This window comes from Vipera berus, assembly GCF_964194415.1.
Source record: "Vipera berus genome assembly, chromosome: 1".
Lineage (NCBI taxonomy): Eukaryota > Metazoa > Chordata > Lepidosauria > Squamata > Viperidae > Vipera > Vipera berus.
This window is the reverse complement of record NC_138202.1, coordinates 13,564,812-13,586,736: the sequence shown is the minus strand read 5'-3', so window position 1 is coordinate 13,586,736 and position 21,925 is coordinate 13,564,812. Positions and strand designations below refer to the sequence as shown.

Genomic DNA, 21,925 nt, shown 5'->3' with positions numbered 1-21,925 from the left:
GACGTATGATCATCATTTATAACCTTCCCAGGTAGCTTCTGACAGCAAAGTCAATGGGGCAAGCCAGATTTGCTCAACAAGGGCAGCGATTCTCTTCACAAGCTTGGGAAAAAAGGTCATAAAATTGGATGTGACTCACTTAACAACTGCCTTGTTTAGCAGTGGAAATTGCGGCTGTTAAGTTGTGAACTTCATGTAGTTGCAGCTTCTGGATGGTCTTCAGGGGCAGCCCCAGGTAGAGTGCATTGCCATAATCCAGGGGTAGGCAACCTTGGCTCTTTTATGACTCGTGGACTTCAACTCCCAGAATTCCTGAGCCAGCAAGGCTCAGCTTGGAAACCTCTCCCTTTCCCCTCAGCATGGCTGGCTCAGGAATTCTGGGAGTTGAAGTCCACGAGTCATAAAAGAGCCAAGGTTGCCTACCCCTGCCATAGTCCAACTGAGGGCTGATTTGAATGGCCCTGAGCAAGGACTTTACATGGCACCTCTTCTTGATTCCATTTGGAGAGTTAGAATGGGGTGAAATACTGACACTTGACAAGAGATTGCAGTGTCTTTACTCACCAAAGCCCCTGTCAACTAGGCAAGACTTAATTGAGTTCTGTCTTAAGCAGAATGGTGCAAATTGCCGGGTAGATTGTGGCAAGCAAGCGAGAGCAAGCGAGAGCTTTTACCGAAGCGCATAATTTTGTCTGCCTTCCCAGATCCACAAAATCCAGCTATTCTTGACACAGTCACAGGGAGTAGACAGAAACCCTCTTGTCAGCTGCTTGCTTGGGAGATGTGGTTAATATGGATAAAATGCCTCATTCATTGCCCTCTTCCGCCTCTTGCCAAACTGTGGGCATCGCGTTTCTCCTGGGCCACGTGTCTTGCTGGAACAGATGAGGACCGTAATGGTGGAAGTCTCTATTGGCCAGCCAAGTGCAGATGAATTCTCCTTCTGTTTTGCAGTCAGGAGGTACTTCCAAGGGAATAGCAACAGGCCACCCCACCCCCCACCCCACCCCACCCCCCAAAAAAGAAAGAAAAACTTTAGACATCTCTGCAGTCCCTCTGTGTGAATTAAGACGCTGGGTTCAGTTTCATGAAAAGTTAAGCATGCATAATGACTTAGCATAATGCTTGTGTGTTTGTGTGTGTGTGTGTGTGTGTGTGTGTGTGTGTGTGTGTTGTGCCGTGCCTTCTGTCTTGAAGACAATGCAAAACCACAGAATAGAGATACTTCCTTAGGGAACTTTGTCAGTTGAAGTGACAGCTAAAGCAGAGCAGATGCTCTGCGTGCAGAAAGTCCCAGTTTGATTCCTGCTATGTCTGTGTAATCTGGGAAACAAATGAAAAACTTAGGAGACATTCTGACCAGCCCAAGTGCAGCTAATATTTAGCTAGACGATTCAAAGGTCAGGACTGTTATAGGTCGACTTGGTAACATTTGGTTAACTTCTAAGTTTCAACCCGTTGCAGGGGGAAATCCAAAGAAGTCAACCAGCATTGGGTTTTCCCTGATTGGTTGCAACGATCAGGTTAAAAATAGCTTCGGATTGTATCCATTTATTTATTTAATACATTCCAAGGCCGTGTCCTGTGCAGCTCCATTGTGAAGCATTCAGGCTTTAAATGCATTGAAGCAATAAAGTTCTTGCAGCAAATTGACCCTTTTGTTATGAAAGTGGAGGGGTAAGCAGAAACAAAATAGAAACGTGCACCCCAAGCAAGTTTATGAAAGTTGCTAGTCCACGAGAAAAGTCACCTTTATGCAAATAGGCCACCTGAATGTAGTGCCCCATGCTGTGGAAAGAGTTTTTGTAGTAGTCTTGAGAAATTAGAAAAGTGGAGATTTATGGAACCCTGTTTAAAAGATTCTTGAGGGAAATATGAAACACAGAAAGAATTCCACCAGCAAATGCTTTCCACAAGAGCATTCTGGGAGAGATGTGGTTGCGTTGCCAAAGTGCATGTGCATTTTCACTGTCTGAAATGGGGGGGAAAAACACATTGACCATAGAAAGAGAGAGAGAGAGAGAGAGAGAGAGAGAGAGAGAGAGAGAGAGAGGTCCATCAAATCTGCATTTTGAGGGTTTTGTTTGTTTTCTTTTTAATTTATTATCTCTTATTTATTTATTTATATTGTATTTGTTTATTTAAACGTCTTTTGGGCGATAGACATGTGATCGCCCCAGGCATGTTTAAACTCTCAGGCCATGCTGTGAAACTAGTGGTTGGAGCTAGGACAAAAACAAGATTTCATTTCATTTTAAATTAATTAAATATAAGTTGTGAATGTTCCAACACTGGAAGTTTTTAAGAAGAGACTGGACAACCATTTGTCTGAAATGGTATAGGTTTCCTGCCTAGATGACCTCCAGGGTCCCTTCCAACTCTATTGTTGTTGTTGCTGTTGTTGTTGTTTGCTATATTTAATAATTTCCTGGTCTTCTCACATCACACATCAAAACTGAATAACCTTTGAAGCGTTGAAGTCCCAGATTATCTCTGCTTACCTGGACTGGAGTTTTGCTTGCTCTTTGTGTGTGTGTGTGTGTGTGTGTGTGTGTGTGTGTTTTTCAAATCCCTCTTCCTCATTTCATCTTTAAAAGCATAGATATATTTTACTTCAGTGACTGGCTCATGTGGAGAAGCATGTGTGTGCTTATTATTTTTAGAACTTTCCTGCTTTTCAATCCCCTTGCCATCTCTTGAAAAAAATGTCTCTCTCTTTTTTTTCCATTGTGACATTTCTGGTTCCCTTTGGTGTATTGCCTGGGGTGGATGTGTTTTTTCCACCTCAGGCATGGCTTGTCCTGAAATGAGAAGCCTAAGAATTAATGGAGGGTGGGTAGCAGAGCCTTCTTATTTAAGCATGAGGAAAACAGAAAGGAGCATTCATACATTTCTCTCACAAACCCCTCCCTACAGTTGTCATGAGCCAGGAGAGAGCATATAAGTCTTGTTCTGACACACTTAGGTGTGTTTCTTTTAGCGAGGCAGGGAAGGGAGAAGGAAAAAGAGGGCAAATAAAATAAAAATCACAAGCAAGACAGCTGCTACAGCAGTGACTTCTGTCTGATTTAAAAACACAAGAGATTTTCAGCTCTGAAGGGCTTACTTTTGTGGTGTGCCAATGTTGCCAGCATATGTGCTTCCCTTTGTTAGATGTTTCTAGGTTTGGGGAGTTGGGAAAGAGAGGGGTGAGAAGTGATCCGTTGCAGGTTTGTTAGAACAACTGGCTTTTGATAATGGGGCCTTAATAAATATTGGGACGGTAAGCTTGGTTAAAGCATAAAACAGCCCCGAGGCAGGAAATGGGTCACATCCATGTATAGCGATTTGAGTTTGAACTGGAAAAAGGTCAACTACGCTAAACGTGATGCAGAATTTTTTTTTGGGGGGGGAGGGCCACCATCTTGGATTATTTTTCTCTGCAGGCCCAAGAGTATACAGGCAGTCCTCGACTTACGACAGTTTGTTTAGTGACCGTTCGAAGTTAACAGCACCACTGGAAAAAAGTGACTTATGACCGTATTTTACACTTATGACCATTGCAGCATCCCCATGGTCAAGTGATGCCTAAACTGAGAAACAGAATGAGCGTGGGTGGGCAAAAATGCAATGGGAATGGGAACCACTTCCAACTTTCTGCCAGTTTGACCACAGCTGACCACCCTCTGGCAGCTAGTGGTGTGATTAGTCTACTTGACCGCCAGGGTGTGATCCACCTATTTGCTCTCTAGTGACTGGCTCAGTGGGTTAGGACGCTGAGCTTGTCGATCAGAAGGTCGGCAGTTTGGCGGGTCGAATCCCGAGTGCCGCGTAACAGAGTGAGCGCCTGTTACTCGTCCCAGCTTCTGCCAACCTAGCAGTTCGAAAGCACGTAAAAATGCAAGTAGAAAAATAGGGACCACTCCGGTGGGAAGGTAACAGCTTTCTGTGCGCCTTTGGCATCCAGTCATGCCGGCCACATGACCACGGAGATGTCCTCGGACAAGCACTGGCTCTTTGGCTTTGAAACGGAGATGAGCACCGGCCCCTAGAGTTGGAAACGACTAGCACGCAGGTGCGGGGGAACCTTTACCTTTACCTTTTTGACCAAAAGAGGAGCCGGTCTACCCAGTCACTAGTAGCCTAGGACAGGACAGTCTATTGCAGTGGTGGCGAACCTTTTAGAGACCATGCTTTCTATCTATATTATTTGTGTTTTATCGTTTCAGTCCACCGAACTGAAGTGGACTAACAAATTTATAACAGAGAGCTTAGTTAGCCTGAACTCTTTCAGTGAGCTCTATATACTGACTGAAATTTTGAATGCAAGTTCTAGGGCTATGCTCCAATCTTATATATCATGTTATCTGTGAACAAGCCCTACTGAAATGTAGTGGACATTTTTGGATAGTTATAAATAGGGATGCTCAAAGTTGAAAAGGTGTAAGAGAGAACAAGCTGATTATTTAAAAGGATAAGAGCACTTCCCCCATGAATCTAAAAAAACTTTCTATATATCTAGATGAATAACTGATCCCTTGAGCCCAGTATAATCTGAAATGTTAGCAGTAATCTCCATTTTTTCCCCATAAGATCCCTTCTGTATGTAAAGCAGATGTCTTTCTGCTTTTACTTTCCAACACGGGTAAAATAAGATTCTAGTCAACCCGATTCTGAATAAAGAGTTTACACTACTAGAGTTTAAAAGACAGGCAGGGACTCTCTTGCAAATATTGCAGCCAGATCTCTGACTTAATCTATTGTAATATTGTTTACATTGCTTGCAGCATTTAGAGGAAAATATCTCACCAATCAGATTCAGTTCGGACCAAACTAAAAGATTATTCTTGCAAGATAGGATGCAGAAATCAGAACTGTCCACATGCAACTGTTCTGTTTAATTCCTCTTCACTTTCTCCACCAAAGGCCAAACAACATTCTCATTCTCAACATTAATCAGTGGAACAGCTTGCATCCAGAAGTTGTGGGTGCTCCAACACTGGAGCTTTTTAAAGAAGTGACTGGACAACCATTTGTCTGAAATGTTATGGAGTCTCCTGCTTGAGCAGGGGGGTTGGACTAGAAGACCTCCAAGGTCCCTTCCAACTCTGTTATATCTGTTATTTAAGATGTTTGCTCTTCCTTAAAGCCGTCCAAAGTCACTTGGTAGTGAGCTGTGTGGCATACATATTTAATAAATAAAGTTCTACCCCTTAAGTTCTTTTAAGGTGTTTTGACTTCTTGCCATCTGGATTTCTTCCAATAGGATATTTATTAATCAAATTCACATAGACTTTATTTGTAATTTATAATCCCCTCTGTCTCTTGAAGAGGCTTTGGTTATATAAGAATGAGCACCCATAAGCCTTATTTTTGCAGGAGGAATCCGGAGACATGTTCTTTAGCATATGAGCTGTGGTCAGATTCATTACTGGCTAAGTCTGAAGAGGCTTCCGGTTTTCTTTGCTTGAAAAGCCTCTGCCTTCCGACTGAGTAGTGCTCCCATATGGCCATGAATTGCAGAGAGTAAGTCCTATAAATGGATTTTGAAAATACAATACAGGATAAAAGAGTATTGACGCCTTTAAATGTTGCTGTTTGAGAAGACTCCTGAGAATTGTTGTTAGTTGCAAAGTCGTGTCCGACCCATCGCGACCCTATGGACAATGTTCCTCCAGGCCTTCCTGTCCTCTCCCATCTTCTGGAGTCCATTTAAGCTCACACCTACTGCTTCAGTGACTCCATCCAGCCACCTCATTCTCTGTCGTCCCCTTCTTCTATTGCCCTCGATCTTTCCCAGCATTAGGCTCTTCTCCAGTGAGTCCTTCCTTCTCATTAGGTGGCCAAAGTATTTGAGTTTTAGCTTCAGGATCTGGCCTTCTAAAGAGCAGTCAGGGTTGATCTTCTCTAGGACTGACTGAATAGCATGGATATTTAAGAAAACAAACAAATGGATCGTGGAAAAATCAACCCACTCAAAGCACAAATGACCAGACACAGATTATCCTACTATGGACACCTTAACCAAGCAATAATTCTATGAAGGAGGATCCAGCAGTGGGAAAGGTGGAAGGAAAGAAAAGAAGAAGAAAGCCAGCTGTAAGGCAGATAGATTCGGCTTCAGCAGCACTGGGGCATCGTTGGAAGACCTGAAGGACCACATTCAGAAGACATACTCCTGGAGAAAATCCATCTACAGGTAGTCCTCGGCTTACAACCATTCGTTTAGTGCTGTTCAAAGTTACAATGGCACAAAAAATGTGACTTATAATCATTTTTCACACTTGGGACCATTACAGTTGTCCCCCATGGTTACGTGATCAAAATTCAGTTGTTTGACATCTGGCTCATGTTTATGACGATTGCACTGTCCTGGGGTCATGTGATCACTGTGTGTGACCTACCGACAAGCAAAATCAATAGGGAAGCCAGATTCACTTAACAGCCGTGTTACTAACTTAAGAACTAAAATGATTCACTTAACAACTGTCTCGCTTAGCAACGGAAATTTTGGGCTCAATTATGGTTGTAAATCAAGGACTATCTGTATGTGCTTGCTAAGAGTCCACACCAATCTGATGGGACATAATCAAATCTTGCAAGAGCCAATATTTCCTGATGTTTTCTCCACCCTGGTGCCATTCATAAGTTTTGGGCTATAGTTCCCATGGCTGTGCTCCCTTATGGTTTTTCATCTTAGGAGAAAAAGAAGAAAAAACACAGTCCACAATGGGCCGAGTTTTATAAGCCTTGGTCAGGTTACTCCCTGATTTTCTAAATACCTCAAGTGCCTTTAACATTTTTTTCTTAGAATTGATCCAGTCCTCTGAATTTCTGAGTTTGTATTGAGCCAACAAAGTTTGCCTTTTTAAAAATTACTGTACTTACCTTTCTTATTTTCCTTCCTTCACATTCCTTTTATGCTTTTTGGTTGTAAGCCAACTGAATGAATTACACTGATCTTTGCAAACCACTCTAGCAGCATGGACTGAACTGATGAGTTGGCTAAAAAAAAACACACCACTTTGGATACTAATTCCTTCAGTCTATAATGAGTCTGCAATAACAAATATTATCTTATGCTTGCTACCTGGACCTCATTAGCTTGAGATCACAACAGATTGAATGTGGCTTTCCACATGCAAAGTATGTGCTTAATCTGCAAGTTACAGTCTCTCCCTTGAAACTGGAAATTTGGGTACCCACAACACACCGGACTAGACTAAAATTGTATTAGCATATTGAAGAAATCCAATAAGCCATCGCCTTAACCGCCTGGTGAGGTCATCCAACAATGCGGTATGAGTTATCAGTGTGCTGATATCTAGCTTATGTCTCCACCCTAGGCTGCCTGAGTGATGCCATGGAGGTTTTGTCTCACCGCCTGGAGGCTGTGAGAGCTTGGACAGGACACAACAGCCTTCCGTTCAAGCAACACTGAGTGGCTCTGGGTTTTTGGATCTCCTAGTTCCAGGATTCTGACTAAATGGTGGAGGATGGAAGGATCCATCATTCTATCAGAACTGAAGAAGCTTCTTGGATGAGAAGCAAAATGTCTTCAAGGAAAAACAAAGTCCAGTTGCCTTTTGAAAAAGCACCTGTGGAGCATAGGATGCATCCTCTTTAAAATTCCAGCCAGTCCATTCTTTTTCCACTATTTTGGTTTCCAGTCTTGCCTTCCTCCTCTTCATCCATGCATTAGAACAGAATTCTCCAACCTTTCCGGGCTCACGGCCCAGAGATGAGAGCAGCTTTCAAATTACTGCGTGTGCGCGCGTGCATCCTCGGAAATGGGGCCACGCCCACTGGTGCATACTAGCGACCACGTTCATGCATGTGGTATGCGCTGGTGCCATGCGCATGCACAAACAGCCATGCATCCCCCACGGCAGCTAATGCCCTTTGTGCATGCGCAAACAGGCCACACACACATCCCTCGCTAGCAGCCCGTTCGCGCATGCACAAATGGGTCATGCACGCCCCCCCGCGCGCTAGCATTCCCGTTTGTGCCCGCGCGCATGCACAAACAGGACCATGGGCGCTAGCGCGAATAGGGGGGAATGCGTGCCCACGCATGCACTCCCTGGCCAGCCATTTCTGTGGCCCGCTGGCCAAGAGCCCGTGGCCCGTTGTCAGGCCACGGCCCATAGGTTGGGAACCCCTGCATTAGAACACACATTCTGGGCATTCTTTGTATCCAATTATCTTCTGGCTGCTTTAGAATCCCCTGTATATATTTTTATAAGTCTTGGGCTTTTCTGGAACTGGCTGATTCCTCCTCCTTTTCTCAATTTCTCTGAGCACTGAAAGTAAAGGGAGTAAAAATGTTTTAAAGTTGCTTGGTTTTGTTTAAAATGCCCCATGGAATCTAGTTTCCTGGTCACAGACAAGGCTGTTGCTGCAATAAACTGTATACAATTGGTGGGCCAATTTCCTTTGAGTTGAAGCTTCTCTGCTATGGCTGGTCTTTTCCGGTTCCCACAACTTCTGATCTTCTCCAGTTGCCCAAAGCAGCAGCGTTCAAGAGCCACTGCTTATTCTCATGTCTTGGCATGCAAGGGGTTTACATTTCATAGAGAGGAAGTCACATATGGGGTGTGGGTGGTGCATGAAAAGCAGAAAACTCAGAAAATAACCAGAGCAGGAGAGCAGCAGAGATGGAGCAGGAAGCAGAACTGGCCAAGAATAAGTCTGATGATGGAGGAGAGGCTAACCGAAAGCCAGGTAGGTTTCCTTAAACGGATGCAGAAATTGAACACAGAGATAAACATGCAACAGTAGGACTTTGAATGGAAGAAGAAGGTTAAACCAATTTTGAACATTATACTTAGAGCTGATATTAGATGTTTTGGTGTTGGTAACGTTACTCCAGTCGTGATGGTTAAAATGAATCATTTTCTTCCCAAAAATGTTGGAAATGAAATGAATTGGTTGAAATCTTTCACAAATGATGGCCATATTGTGAAGCCAAACCATACTGGAAGATGTTTCATCTTAGAATGGAACAGACTTTGAAGGTTATAATTCCATAGCAACCTGAGAAATTCTTATTAAATTTCAGTATATCATACAGGTATATCCCTTCAAAATGCATCAAACTAGCATGCTCTGTATTAACAGCTGCGAGGATTTTATGGGGAAGAAGCGGAAGAGACCTTGAAATCTCTCTTTGGAAGAAAGGCTAATTAAACGGTGGAACTATTCTTTCATGTTTACCGTAACTTCCTACGTAAAAAGTAATTGATGTAGATTTAATTTTAATTGGAAACCATTTTGGGGTTATGTTATATGTGGATGGTGCCAGATGAAATAGTTGGGTTTTCTTATCTACAGAATAATATTTTCATCTGATCTACAGTATAACTTTTATCTGTTCTGTAACTTATTTTGATCAACTACATATAGTTCCTTGACTTACGATGATAACTGAGCCCACCATTTCTGCTGCTAAGCAAGGCAGTAAAGTGAGTTTCGTCCCATTTTGTGACTTTTTCCCCCCACAGCTTTTAAGCAAATCACTGCAGTTGTTAAGTGAATCATATAGTCATTAAGCAAATCTGACTTCTCCCATTCACTTCGCTTGTCAGAAGCCAGCTGGGATGGCTACAAGGGATCACATGACCCTGGGATAGGGCAGCTATAGTTTAAATACAGGCCAGTTACCATGTGCCTGTATTTAGCTCATTTGACCATGGGGATGCTGCAATAGTTGTAAATGTGAAAAGGAGTCGTAAGTCAGTGCTGTTGTAACTTTGGTCATTAAAGGAGCTGTTGTAAGTCAGGGACTACCTGTATAGTCATATAACCTCTTGAGGCAATTCAATGCCTCCTTAAGTAACACCAGCTGCCTGCAATTAGTGCAGGTTCGAGTCCCACCAGGCTCAAGGTTGACTCAGCCTTCCATCCTTCCGAGGTAGGTAAAATGAGGACCCAGATTGTTGGGGGCAATTAAGCTGACTTTGTAATAATGCCGCTTGGGGGGGGGGGTGAAAGCCCTAATAAGCAGGCATATACATAGAATGAAGGCTACTGCTAAGCTTGTAAGCCGCCCTGAGTCTTCGGAGAAGGGCGGGATATAAATGGAATTAAAATTAAAATAAAATAAAAAATAAAATAAAAATTCTGTGGATAACAATGGTGGAAGATCATACTAGTCTAGATGTGTAAATCAGGGTTGTCCAACCTTGGAGAGACTCTTAAGACTTGTGGACTTCCAACTCCCACAATTCCGCAGCCAGCAGAATGTGGAATTCTGGGACTTGAAGGCCACAGGACTTAAAAGTTGCCTAGGCCAGGGTACCTGTGGTATATAAACAGTCTGACTTTAGCGGTGGGCTTTTTCTTTCATTCTACAAAATTGTGATGTGAAAAAGCTGAGGTGGTGAGCGTTCCTAGGTTGTAAGCCTGCATTGCAGGTAGGGTTTGTTTGTTTTGCACAGCCCCAACACATGTTCCTTACTGGGGCTTAGCCCTGCCCTTCCCTCTTGACACACACTGACACACTTTCAGGAAAGTCTTCCCCGGTGGTGGGTTGGCGCTGGCTGGCAGCGGCCGGGTGTCTTGTGTGTGTGTGTGTGTTTATGATGTTGCTTCCTTTCTCAACAGCTGGCCTCCTCCTTCTCCCTGAAGCAGTGTCAGTTTCTTTCTGACGTAGACTCGGCCGATGATGATGATCCGTTCAGTCTTTTTTGTGAGTAGTTAAGGAGTTTCCTGTTGAAATAGGAGTCTACGCGAGTACAGGAAAAGGAGGGAAAAGGTATTTTTTTTTCAGGCTGCTCCTTGGATGCTCCGCTCAGGGTTGAAAAATTCTCAACTTGTGCAAGTCAAGGTCCTTAAAAGTTACTATTTGTCCCAGAGCACATGAAGGAAGGACAAAGGAGGGTAAGAAAACCAGCCATGTCATAACATTTAAGTGCTACATGGTGAAATATCTTTCTTGGTTAATTCTCTGGAACATAAAATGGGCTGTGTTGCGTTGGATTTTGGTGTATTGTTTCCAGCTGGGGTGACTGAGATTTCTCTAAAGATAATGAAGGACAACAGCCATGTTTTGTTGATTTTTTTTCTGTCTGGTATTCAAAAATAGACTGCTTAGGAATAGGGAAGAACCAGTAAGCTAGAGTGAAGGACATTGTACATAGTGCGTTGAATATCGAATCTCTTTAGGGGCTGTGGATTGGTCTGAATTCGCTTTCTTTGGAATCCAGTTGATCTAATTTACAAGGGATCCATCTATTGTATGTACTTCGGGCTTTGGAGATTAGATTGGGGTATATTTATTGAATGATTTCTAACATCCAAGACTAAATTTCCACTTTGGTCTTTTCAAAAGCTAAAAAAGGAAGGGAAATAAGTTCTAGGAAATGGCACTTGTATTCATTCATTCCATGTATGCCGCTTTAAGTCTTTAGAGGGCAACTGGGATAAAAATGTGGAAAATGTAAATAGAATAAAAATAAAATGCTGTACGGAGATGTAGATAGATTTGGAAAGAGCCATTTAAAGCAGGGGTCTTCAAACTCAGCCCTTTTATGACTCATGGACTTCAACTTCCAGAGTTCCTCAGCCAGGCACACTGGCTGAGGAATTCTGGGAGTTGAAGTCCATGAGTCATAAAAGGGCCGAGTTTGAAGACCCCTGATTTAAAGTAACTACATCCAGACACTATACTTTTTGTAGAAATTCCAATTAAAGCATCTCCTTCAGATATCCAGTCTCTTTTTGATTACAGGTAGTCCTCAACTTACAACCACAATTGAGCCCAAAATTCCTGTATCTAAGTAAGACAGCTATTAAGTGAGCTTTGCCCCATTTTATGACCTTTCTTGCCACAGTTGTTAAGTGAATCACTGCAGTTCTTAGTAAACAGGGATGTTAAGTGATCCTGGCTTCCCCATTCACTTTGCTTATCAGAAGGCTGCAAAAGGTGATCAGATGACACCGTGACATTTCAACAGTCGTAAATATGAGTCAGGTGCCAAGCATCTGAATTTTGATCATGTGACCATGGTGATGCTGCAGTGGACGTAAGTGTGAAAAATGGTCATAAGTTAACTTTTTCCAGTGCTGTTGTATCTCTTTACTCTCCTACCATCGGGTAGGAGATATAGGAGTATAGCCAGCCCCACCAACAGGCTGAAAAACAGCTTTTATCCATGGGCTGTTAGGCTTTTGAACGGGAAATAATTTTTATAAACTTCATGCAGAATTGACTTGCGAGTTCACATGGTGTAATAAGATGGAGGGTTTGTTGTCACTGTGAGTTGTGGGGTGGGAGCACGAAGGGAGGCTCAGCTAATCTCAATGTATACATGGTTGTACTTTGACAATAAAGGTTCATTCACTCTTCAAGAACTCATTTGCATTCCAATCTTAATTTATGGTACTTTTTTAAAAAAAAATCAATTTCACTTTTTCTCTTGGAGGTCAAGTGGCATATGTAGCAGGCCCTCCTCCAGTTTTCCCACCACAGCCCAGTAGCATAAGTTGGGCTGAGACAACTGAGCCAAAACCACATTATGGGCTTCCATGAGTTGTAGTAGATTTGAACCTGGGTCACTCTGGTCCTTGTCCAAGACTTCAGTACAGAATCCCCCCTGAGTAGCCATTATTATTTTTGCATATCATGCTAAGGCAGAATTTTTTTTAACCATGGCTGACTGTTATAGCATATTAAGACAAAAAACAAGCAAGCCACCTAATGGCTAAATGTCAACTCCAGCCATTGTCATCCTCAATTCTGTTTTAGAACCTTGCCAGGGCTAAGTTGGTTGACAGTGTATTCTTCCTTGTTGGACCAAGGAGCTTTTGTGTGCTTTGTTTTATTGCCTTTTAAAGCATAACTAGGAAGAAAAAAGGGTAAAAACTATTTTTTTCTGCATTAGAACACACTTATCCTGTAGTGGGGTGCAAGGAAAAAAATTAACTCTTTTTTTTCCCTGTGCTGTGCAGTTACTTCCGTTTGGGAGATTTTTGGACTATCGTCCTCTCCACCCAGCAAGATGTTAGGTGGTATATCTTTAAATCCAGCAGTAGTCCAGCTGGTCTGTGAGTCTTCCCAGCTGTCCAGATGTTGGGCAATCAACTCCCAACATCGTTGGCCACATTCACTAGGGGTGGTAAGAGATGGAACCCAACAGTCTGCAGCATAGTTGTCCAACCGTGGCAACTTTTAAGACTTGTGGATTTCAATTCTCACAATTCCTCTGCCAGCATGGGAGTTGAAGTCCACAAGTCTTAAAAGTTGCCAAGGTTGGACACTCCTGGGTCTGGAGAGCTCTTATGGGTTCTCCACCCTAGCTTGGAGCAAGCAAAGTGACACTGAGATTTCTAAAATGATGGAATTGGAGGGGCCAATTCCATTTGGGTCATTGAATCCAACCCTGTGCTCAGCGGCAGGAATCCAAATTAAAGTATCGCAGACTTATGATTGACTACTTTCTGCTTGAGCACACCCAATGAAGGGGAGGCCACCATCACCCTGGGTCATTGGTTTCATTGTCAGACTACTGTTAACTGCTAGAACACTTCTCTTCATAAAACTTTGTTAATAGTCTCTTGATGATCCTTATTGCCTTTTCTAAGCTCCTTACACTTTATCTGCATCTTTGTTAAAGTGGTGGTACCCAGTACAGAATGCAGTGCTTAAGATTAGGTCGGTTATCGCAGAATAACAGGCAACTATCAACTATTACTGCTAATGATTTGGAAGCTGTTTGTTTTATTGATGTAGCTGAAAGTTTCATTGGATTTTTTTTCTGTGGCAGCATCACACTGCTGACTCATAGTCATTTTGCTCTCGGCTACCGTTCCAAGATCTTCATAAATCCCCCATCCCACATCTCTGTACTTTTGTTTCTGAAGAGAAGGAATGAGTATTTGGGGTGTGTGTGTCTGTCAAACTTCATTCTCTTACTTTCAGAACCTATCAAGATTGTCACAATTACATTTCAGTCTTTTAGAATATTAATGGACTCATCCACTTTGCTCCCTTTTGCATGAGTGATAAGCATTCCCTCCATCTTTTTATCCCAGTTCCTAATAAAAACGTTGGAAGAGTCCAGGATGCAGGAGTTTACCTCTTTTGATTCCCTCATTCCCATTTGATGAGAAATGGTGGAATTTGGTTGTTTTCTTGCAGATGTTTCATTATCTATTGTTGATTTTATCTAGTTGGGTAAGAAAACAACCAAGCTCAAAGAGCACCAAGGACTCCACAGTTCAACTGTGAGCTACTTATATTCTTTTTTTATTGATGAGAACTGTGGATGAATACTTTTGCTGATCCCTGGTGTCTCAAACACAAAGCTAGTTTTCTGTGAAATAGGAAATTTCCATAAGCTAATAGTAATATATTTGTCATGAATTATTTAATATTTTTTTAAAAAAAACTCTTGCACTTAAATGAAATGGTATAGGGTTTCCTGCCTGAGCAGGGGGTTGGACCAGATGACCTCCAAGGTCCCTTCCAACTACTACTACTACTACTACTACTACTACTACTACTACTACTACTTATTATTATTATTATTATTATTGTTGTTGTTGTTGTTGTTGTTGTTGTTATTATTAAACGCTTCAACAGGTGGCCAGATTTCGTTGACCTTGCATGGGTTCAGAAGCTAAGCAGAATCAGGCTTGACCACTACTTGGATGGAGATACAAGCTAGTTTGGGGAATTAGAAACACACACACACACACACACAAACACACACACACCCTGGAAGAAGAAATCACTACTGCTTCTATATAGTTCCCAAGAAATCACCAAGAATCAACCACATCTCACAGATTTTATCATTTTATTTATCTGATGTTATAAGACATGTTTATACTGTAATGTAAATGTTGAAAAACCGAAGATGCTGGGGAAATGGCTGTGGAAGGAAGAAAGAGGAAACACTTTTTAAACAAGTGGCACCGCTACAGCTTGTGGTAGCAAGTTCTAGGAGATAATTGCAGGTTGTGTAAAAAAGATTTCCATTTTGGTTCTTGTTTGTCCTGTGTATACTTTTACTCTCTTTCATTGGGCGACCAAGTTCTTAAAATTGTACGGTAGAAGAATCCAATCTCAGTCCCTCCCTCCTTCCTTCTTTATTTCATGTCATGTGAATTTTAATTTAAAACTGTAATGATCTTTCATAGAAGTACGACAACCCAAACAATTCAGATTGAAAACCCAAACAATTCAGATTGGAAGCCCAAACAATTCAGATGCATCATTTGCCTCAGGCAAATATGTAGCAGCTTTCCTCAACTTGGTGTCTTCCAGATGTGTTTGAATCTCAACTCCCATACCTATTGCAGCAGGTAATAGGGCCAAGCACATCTGGAGGATGCTGGGAAAGTGAGGAGGGGAGGCAGAATTATTTAGAGATAGAAGTCCTCAGCTTACGATTGTTCATAGTTAACAACAGTTCAAAGTTATGATGGCCTCGGAAAAAGTGAATTATGATCTGTACTTGCACTTATGATCGACACATTACCCTTGGCAACTGGCTTACATTTACATCTGGTTGCAATGACTTGTGATGACATGATCAGGCTTTGTGACTTCTTTTGCTGATTTCCAGCAAAAGCTGCCCATTTGGGAAGCTGAATTTGTTAACAACTGCATGATTCACTTAACGTACGATTCACTTACTGACAATGGTAATTAGCTTAATAACTGCCATAAAATTATCATAAAATCGAGTCCAACCTTATTTAGAACCACAACTTTCAATGAAAATTCTAGTAGTAATTGTGGTTGTAAGTTTGAAGATTAACTCTACATTTTGTGGCTCGTTATGAATCTGCATTAGGATGGGGAAAGGAAGTGAGAGTTGTATGGGAAAAACATATTTTTCCCCCTCAAAATATTAACCTGTTATTTTCCTGTTTTTGTAGGAGCTGGAGATCTTAAACTTTTCTAAGCTTAAGTCCATGAATTTGTTGGATAGGATGGTGTGTGTGTGTGTGTGTGCGTGTGTGTGTAAATAAAACTTGCTGCATATAGAAAACTTCTTCATTGAGTCCTTCCAAAAAGGACTCTTTCCTTATCAGCTTTCCACTGATAAAATATGTTTTTAAAGTAATACAGGTATTCACAGCAATTCATTTAGTAACAACAGCACTGAAAAAGTGGTGTATGACTGTTTTTTACATTTACGACCTTTGCAACATCCCCATGGTCATGTGATCGAAATTCAGACCCTTGGTAACTGACTCATACTTATGATGGTTGCAGTGTCCTGACATCATGTGATCCCCTTTTGTGACCACCTGGTGAAGCCAGATTCACTTAACAACTGTGTTACTAATTTAACAACTCCAGTGATTCACTTAACTGTAGCAGGAATGGTTGTAAAATGGGGCAAAATTCACTTAATAATATCTTGCTTAACAAACAGGAATTTTGGACTCAGTTGTAGCTGTAATTGTAATATGTACAATTGCACCTGCATATATCATTTGCATATGCACACCTGCATTCTGAAGTAGCATTGCACTTGGTTTGTGCTACTTTTTATTTCTGTCTTAAAATATAGTATAATTGCTTAATCTGTATCCCAATTTCCTCTGTTTTTCATTGCATCATATGTGCTGTTATTTCACTCTTTAATTTGGAAGGATGATCCTTTCCTCCCTCCAGTGCCTTTGTGGTAAACTTCTGGGAGTTGACAGCCTCTTTCTCTCAATCTTGAAGCATATTCATTTTAGCAAAAGATTGGTTGTTGTTTTTTTAAATTGTATGTATTTTTTTTCCTTCTGCACTCCCATCTCCCTTTCCTTGGCTCTTTTATGATTCGTGGACTTCAACTTCCATGGCTGGCTCAGGAATTCTGGGAGATGAAGTCCATGAGTCATAAAAGAGCCAAGGTTGCCTACCCCTGCCTTAGGAATTCAAAAGAGACACCAATTATTTGATTTAAAAGTTATATTAGCCTTCCCAGTTAACATGACTAAAGTTATGGCTGAGAATCATGGGAACAGCAGATTAATCAAGCATCGGAAAGAACCTTCCATTTGGGAAGCTTGGATTACATAGTTTGAGAATTTTCTGCTGCGAAAGGTTTCACCCTTGCACCATGGATGTTTTTATGACATCCATTTATAATGATTAATTTTGAATGTTTCTTTCGTGATATAAAAAACCTGAAGTAATTCCATCCACAAGGAGGCGTGTCCAACCTTGGCAACTTTATGATTGGCTAGGAATTCTGGGAGTTGAAGTCCACAAGTCTTAAAGTTGTTAAGGTTGGACACCTCTGTCCTAGAGAATTTACAGACTAGCAGTTGTTTACAGATTTGGACATCCTGAGGTGGGCAGGGAAACTGAGGAAGGGGTAAATGAGGAAATATTATTTCTCTTGCCCTCAGTAAAGCTAAAATACCAGGTGAGGCCACCCTCATTCTTGATGTCTTTCTGGAATTCCCTTAAAACCTGGATATGTCAATAGGCCTGGGAGGGTTCTCATGGAAATGGGGTGTCAGAACTGCCACTTCACACCTGTCTTATTCTTTCACTTCGATGCCAGTCTTCCATGAACTATGGGGTGGAGGGATGCTAAATGGGAGGGGGTAGGAGGATTCCATTATTCACTGTGCCAGCCAGAGACACAAATTCAAAGACAACCGCCAGCAAAGGAATGTGGCTGCATACCAAGGATGACCGTTCCAACAACATCCAGTTTAAACATGATTGGACAATCGAGGGCTAATGGGAGGGAGGATCTGGGAAGTATGCTTGGGAATTTGGCTTGCAAAACTTAGATCTGGCTTTGCTTTACTGCATAGCACTTGACCTTTAGTAAACTATACCTTTCTCAACAAATGGAGTCAAGGATCGTTCTTGCTTAAAGCTCAAGTTGAGGCAGGACTGACATGGGGATTTTTAATGATAATAATAATAATATGTTAATTGTAGAATGCTTTTCTAATGACTATTTTTATCATTTTATTATACACTGCCCAGAGTCATGTATTGTGAGGTAGATGGCATATAAATACAATAAATACATGAAATATATGGTTTGCTAGATTTGAAGAAAATCCACCCTCTTTTTGACAAGATGCAATTCTCCTGCTGTTAAATCAATCAGTCTTAATTGAGGGTTCTAACCAGTGGTGGGATTCAGCCAGTTCGCACCACTTCGGCAGAACCGGTAGCTAATTTTTTGTTGCCCAGGCCCAGAATGGACTTCCGGAAGCGGCATCCACACAGAGAACCGGTTGTTCACATATTTGAATCCCACCACTGGATCTAGCTAATTAATCAGCTAATCAGGAGAAGCTAAACAAGTACTTACTATAAAGAACGACAGATTGTCCAGTTAATTCAGACAGTGTCCTGTTTTACTTGAACTTAATGATTTTCTACCAGTTGTAACACTCTGATGGAATGTGACTATTCCTTAGAAATTCCTTTCTGTTTATTTGAGAGCTGGCAGTATAATACCTGGAGCCTCCAGAGAACCTGCCACACTTTATCGATTTATTCAGTAGATTTTTATTCTACCTTTTATCATTTTACAAGTAACTCAAGGCGGCAAACGTACCTAATACTCCTTCCTCCTATTTTCTCCACAACAACAACCCTATAATATAAAGAGGTTTGCGAGAGAGTGGCTGGCCCAGAGTCACCTAGCCGGTTTTTTCATGCCTAAGCAGGTCTAGAATTCACCATCACCTGGTCTCTAGGGCAGCACCTTCACCAGTACACCAAACTGGTATATACTTTAATAATGTTTGCGGAATTTTAAAATAAAATAAATGAATTTAAAAACTCTTATCTTACTAGATATCAGTATTATCGCACAAAATAGTGAGTTTTCAGGTGAGAGTGTTGAAATTTGTGAGGGTGATGATGTTATCCATTCAGTTGTGTCCAACTCTTGGCAGTTCTGTGGTCTAGGTCAGGGGTAGGCAACCTTGACTCTTTTATGACTCATGAACTTCAACTCCCAGAATTCCTGAGCCAGCCATGCTGAGGGGAAAGGGAGAGGTTTCCAAGCTGAGCCATGCTGGCTCAGGAATTCTGGGAGTTGAAGTCCACGAGTCATAAAAGAGCCAAGGTTGCCTACCCCTGGTCTAGGTCTCTCCATATCTTCCAATCTTGCACTGCTTCTTTTGAGTTTTTCTGTTCACTGGCTGGTGTCATCTTTGATGGTGTCCACCCACCATGTTCTTTGGAGGCCTGGTTTCCTTTTACTGCTAACTCTTCCAAGCATAGTTGCTTTCTCCAGTGAATTCCCCCACATCACATGGCCGCAGTAAGTGAGATGTAGTTTTGTAATTTTGCTGAGATTTCAGGGATGAGATGATCCAGATTCTACAAAATTCTGCAATCTCATAGATTTTTTTTTCTTAAGAAAAAATCCCACCCATTTCCTGAAACAGTTTCTAATCTGGATTCTTATTTACCCTGCCCCCTCCTTTTGCTTTTCTTTAAAAGGGGGTGGGGTGGGGCGGATTGCCACATGCAATAACCTGACCACCTTTTCTTCCTCTCCACTTTCCCCAGCTCGGAAAAGAAGAGTCATCCTGGAACGTTCGCTTCTGCGCCATGTTGTCTTCACCAAGGAGCATCCGACGGGAGGTGCTGCTGATCGGAGTCCACGCGGACCAGGCCAGAGGACAGCCGTTCCACTAGCCCAGCACATGTGGGTGGAGACGTCTCCCCTCACACCCTCCCCTCCTGCATCTCCGCCATCCGCAATGGTTTATTAACCAAGAAGAGCCCTGCTTTTTTAATTCCTCCTTCGTCTTTTCTCCCCTTCCCCCCCCCCCTCCCCCGACCCCCTCCCAGCCACTCCTCAAGTTTTGGCCGTGTTGGGATTTGTATGGCAGCGGTGTAACCGTGGAGAGGCCAGGGTACCACAAACTTATGGATTTTGATAAGAGAGGAGGGAAAGGGGAAAACGAGGAGAGTAGAAGAATGTCTAAAACGGGTGGAAGCCGGAGCACTCATGGCAGCCGAACAGCAGGGACCAACTCCGGAGTCTTAATGGTGGGGCCGAATTTTCGTGTTGGTAAGAAGATCGGATGCGGCAACTTTGGGGAACTTCGGCTAGGTAAGTCTTCATATATCTCTATCTCTATCTATCTATCTATCTATCTATCTATCTATCTATCTATCTATCTATCTATCTATCTACAGGGACGCGGTGGCTCAGTGGGTTAGGACGCTGAGCTTGTCGATCAGAAGGTCGGCAGTTTGGCGTGTCGAATCCCAAGTGCCGCGTAACAGAGTGAGCGCCTGTTACTCGTCCCAGCTTCTGCCAACCTAGCAGTTCGAAAGCACGTAAAAATGCAAGTAGAAAAATAGGGACCACTACGGTGGGAAGGTAACAGCGTTCCGTGCGCCTTTGGCGTCTAGTCATGCCGGCCACATGACCACGGAGATGTCCTTGGACAAGCGCTGGCTCTTCGGCTTTGAAACGGAGATGAGCACCGGCCCCTAGAGTTGGAGGTGACTAGCACGCATGTGCGGGGGAACCTTTACCTTTATCTATATATTATATCTATATCTATCTATCTATCTATCTATCTATCTATCTATCTATCTATCTATCTATCTATCTATCTATATCTATCTCTATCTGTCTGTCTTCATTCATTCATTCATTCATTCATTCATTCCCTGGTTGGTTTGCTTTAACTCAGCATTTTTTCAAACTTGACAACTTTTAAGAAGCATGGACCCCCAACTCTCAGAATTCCTTAACAACACATCTTAAAAGTTGTCAAGTTTGGAAAAGGTTGCTTTAATTCAAACCCAAATATTACATACAATCTTTGCTTCTTGAAAAATGTCTGTCAGAAATAAGATGCTTTCTTGCAGAGCAAAATAATTCTCTCCATACATGTCCTTTTCGATAGCTTTGTAAAGCGCTTTGCCCCAAATACAAATAACCCCAAATACAAATAAATGACAGCTAGTTCTCGAGTTATAGTGGTTATCGGGACTGTAGTTTCTGTTGCTAAGTGATGTGGTTGTAAAGCGCAATGTGGCATGACTGCTTTGCTTAGCAATGGCAATCTGGGAAGCCATCATGGCTGTCGTTAATTAAATCCCACCTGCCTTAGGCAAGGACTAATCCCGATCCAAGCCATTCCTAAGCTTTGGTAAGATAAGGCAGGACAGGGGATTGGATTAGAATAGCAATAGTACTTAGACTTATATACTACCTCATAGTGCTTTACAGCCTTCTCTAGGCTTCTTACAGAGTCAGCCTATTGCCCCCAACAATATGGGTCCTTATTTTACCAACCTTGGAAGGATGGAAGGCTGAGTCAATCTTGAGTTGGTCAGAAACGAACTGCTGGCAAGTTAGCCTGCAATACTGCATTCTAACCCCTGAGCCACCAAGCCTCTTAGAAGGCCTCTGAGATCCTCTCAACTTTATGATTCCATCTTCTGCCTCCTCTTCGGTTCTTCCCACCCAACTTTTTGGACACCTTGCACTCTGTCCTCTTTGCCAGCTCTGTGCTCCACACAGCATGCTGGACCTGTCATACCCCAAATGACCATCACCATCTTCCTTCCTCTCACTGCTGACAAGGCTGGCCTGGCCTGGCCTGGCCTGGCCTGGCCTAGCCTAGCCTAGCCTAGCCTAGCCTAGCCTAGCCTAGCCTAGCCTGGCAGTTTGCGAGGTAGATGCTGGCTGCACCAGGTCTTTCCAAAGCCACGTGTGGCCTCGTTCAAATCATGTATGGCTTTCTCGTGAGGCTTTAGAAGGCTTCAAAGCTTTGTGAGAAAGCCAGACACGTTTGCACCCTGTTCATGCAACGCAAAACCACCAACCATACGTTTTGCAAACCATATGTACAGTAATGTGTGTGTGTTACTATTAGAATTTCTGATCATTCGTAACTTGCACATTAGAATTTCTGGAACGCAATAGATAATTGACTCTATTCTCCAAGCCACCTGCTGTTTTGTGCCTTCCTCTGGATAGCAAAC

The 21,925-nt window shown here is 42.3% G+C and overlaps 1 protein-coding gene across 3 annotated transcripts in view; it reads left to right on the top strand.

The window, feature by feature from the left end:
• The window catches only part of CSNK1G2 (casein kinase 1 gamma 2), a 97,328-nt gene that overhangs the window by 24,987 nt on the left and 50,416 nt on the right, over positions 1–21,925 (top strand). For all 3 annotated transcript variants that reach the window (XM_081313943.1, XM_081313944.1, XM_081313942.1), the window contains exon 2: positions 19,484–20,033. In XM_081313943.1, the coding sequence (XP_081170069.1) occupies positions 19,847–20,033 (187 nt within the window). In that variant the 5' untranslated portion in view covers positions 19,484–19,846. The remainder of the gene's footprint in view (positions 1–19,483; positions 20,034–21,925) is intronic.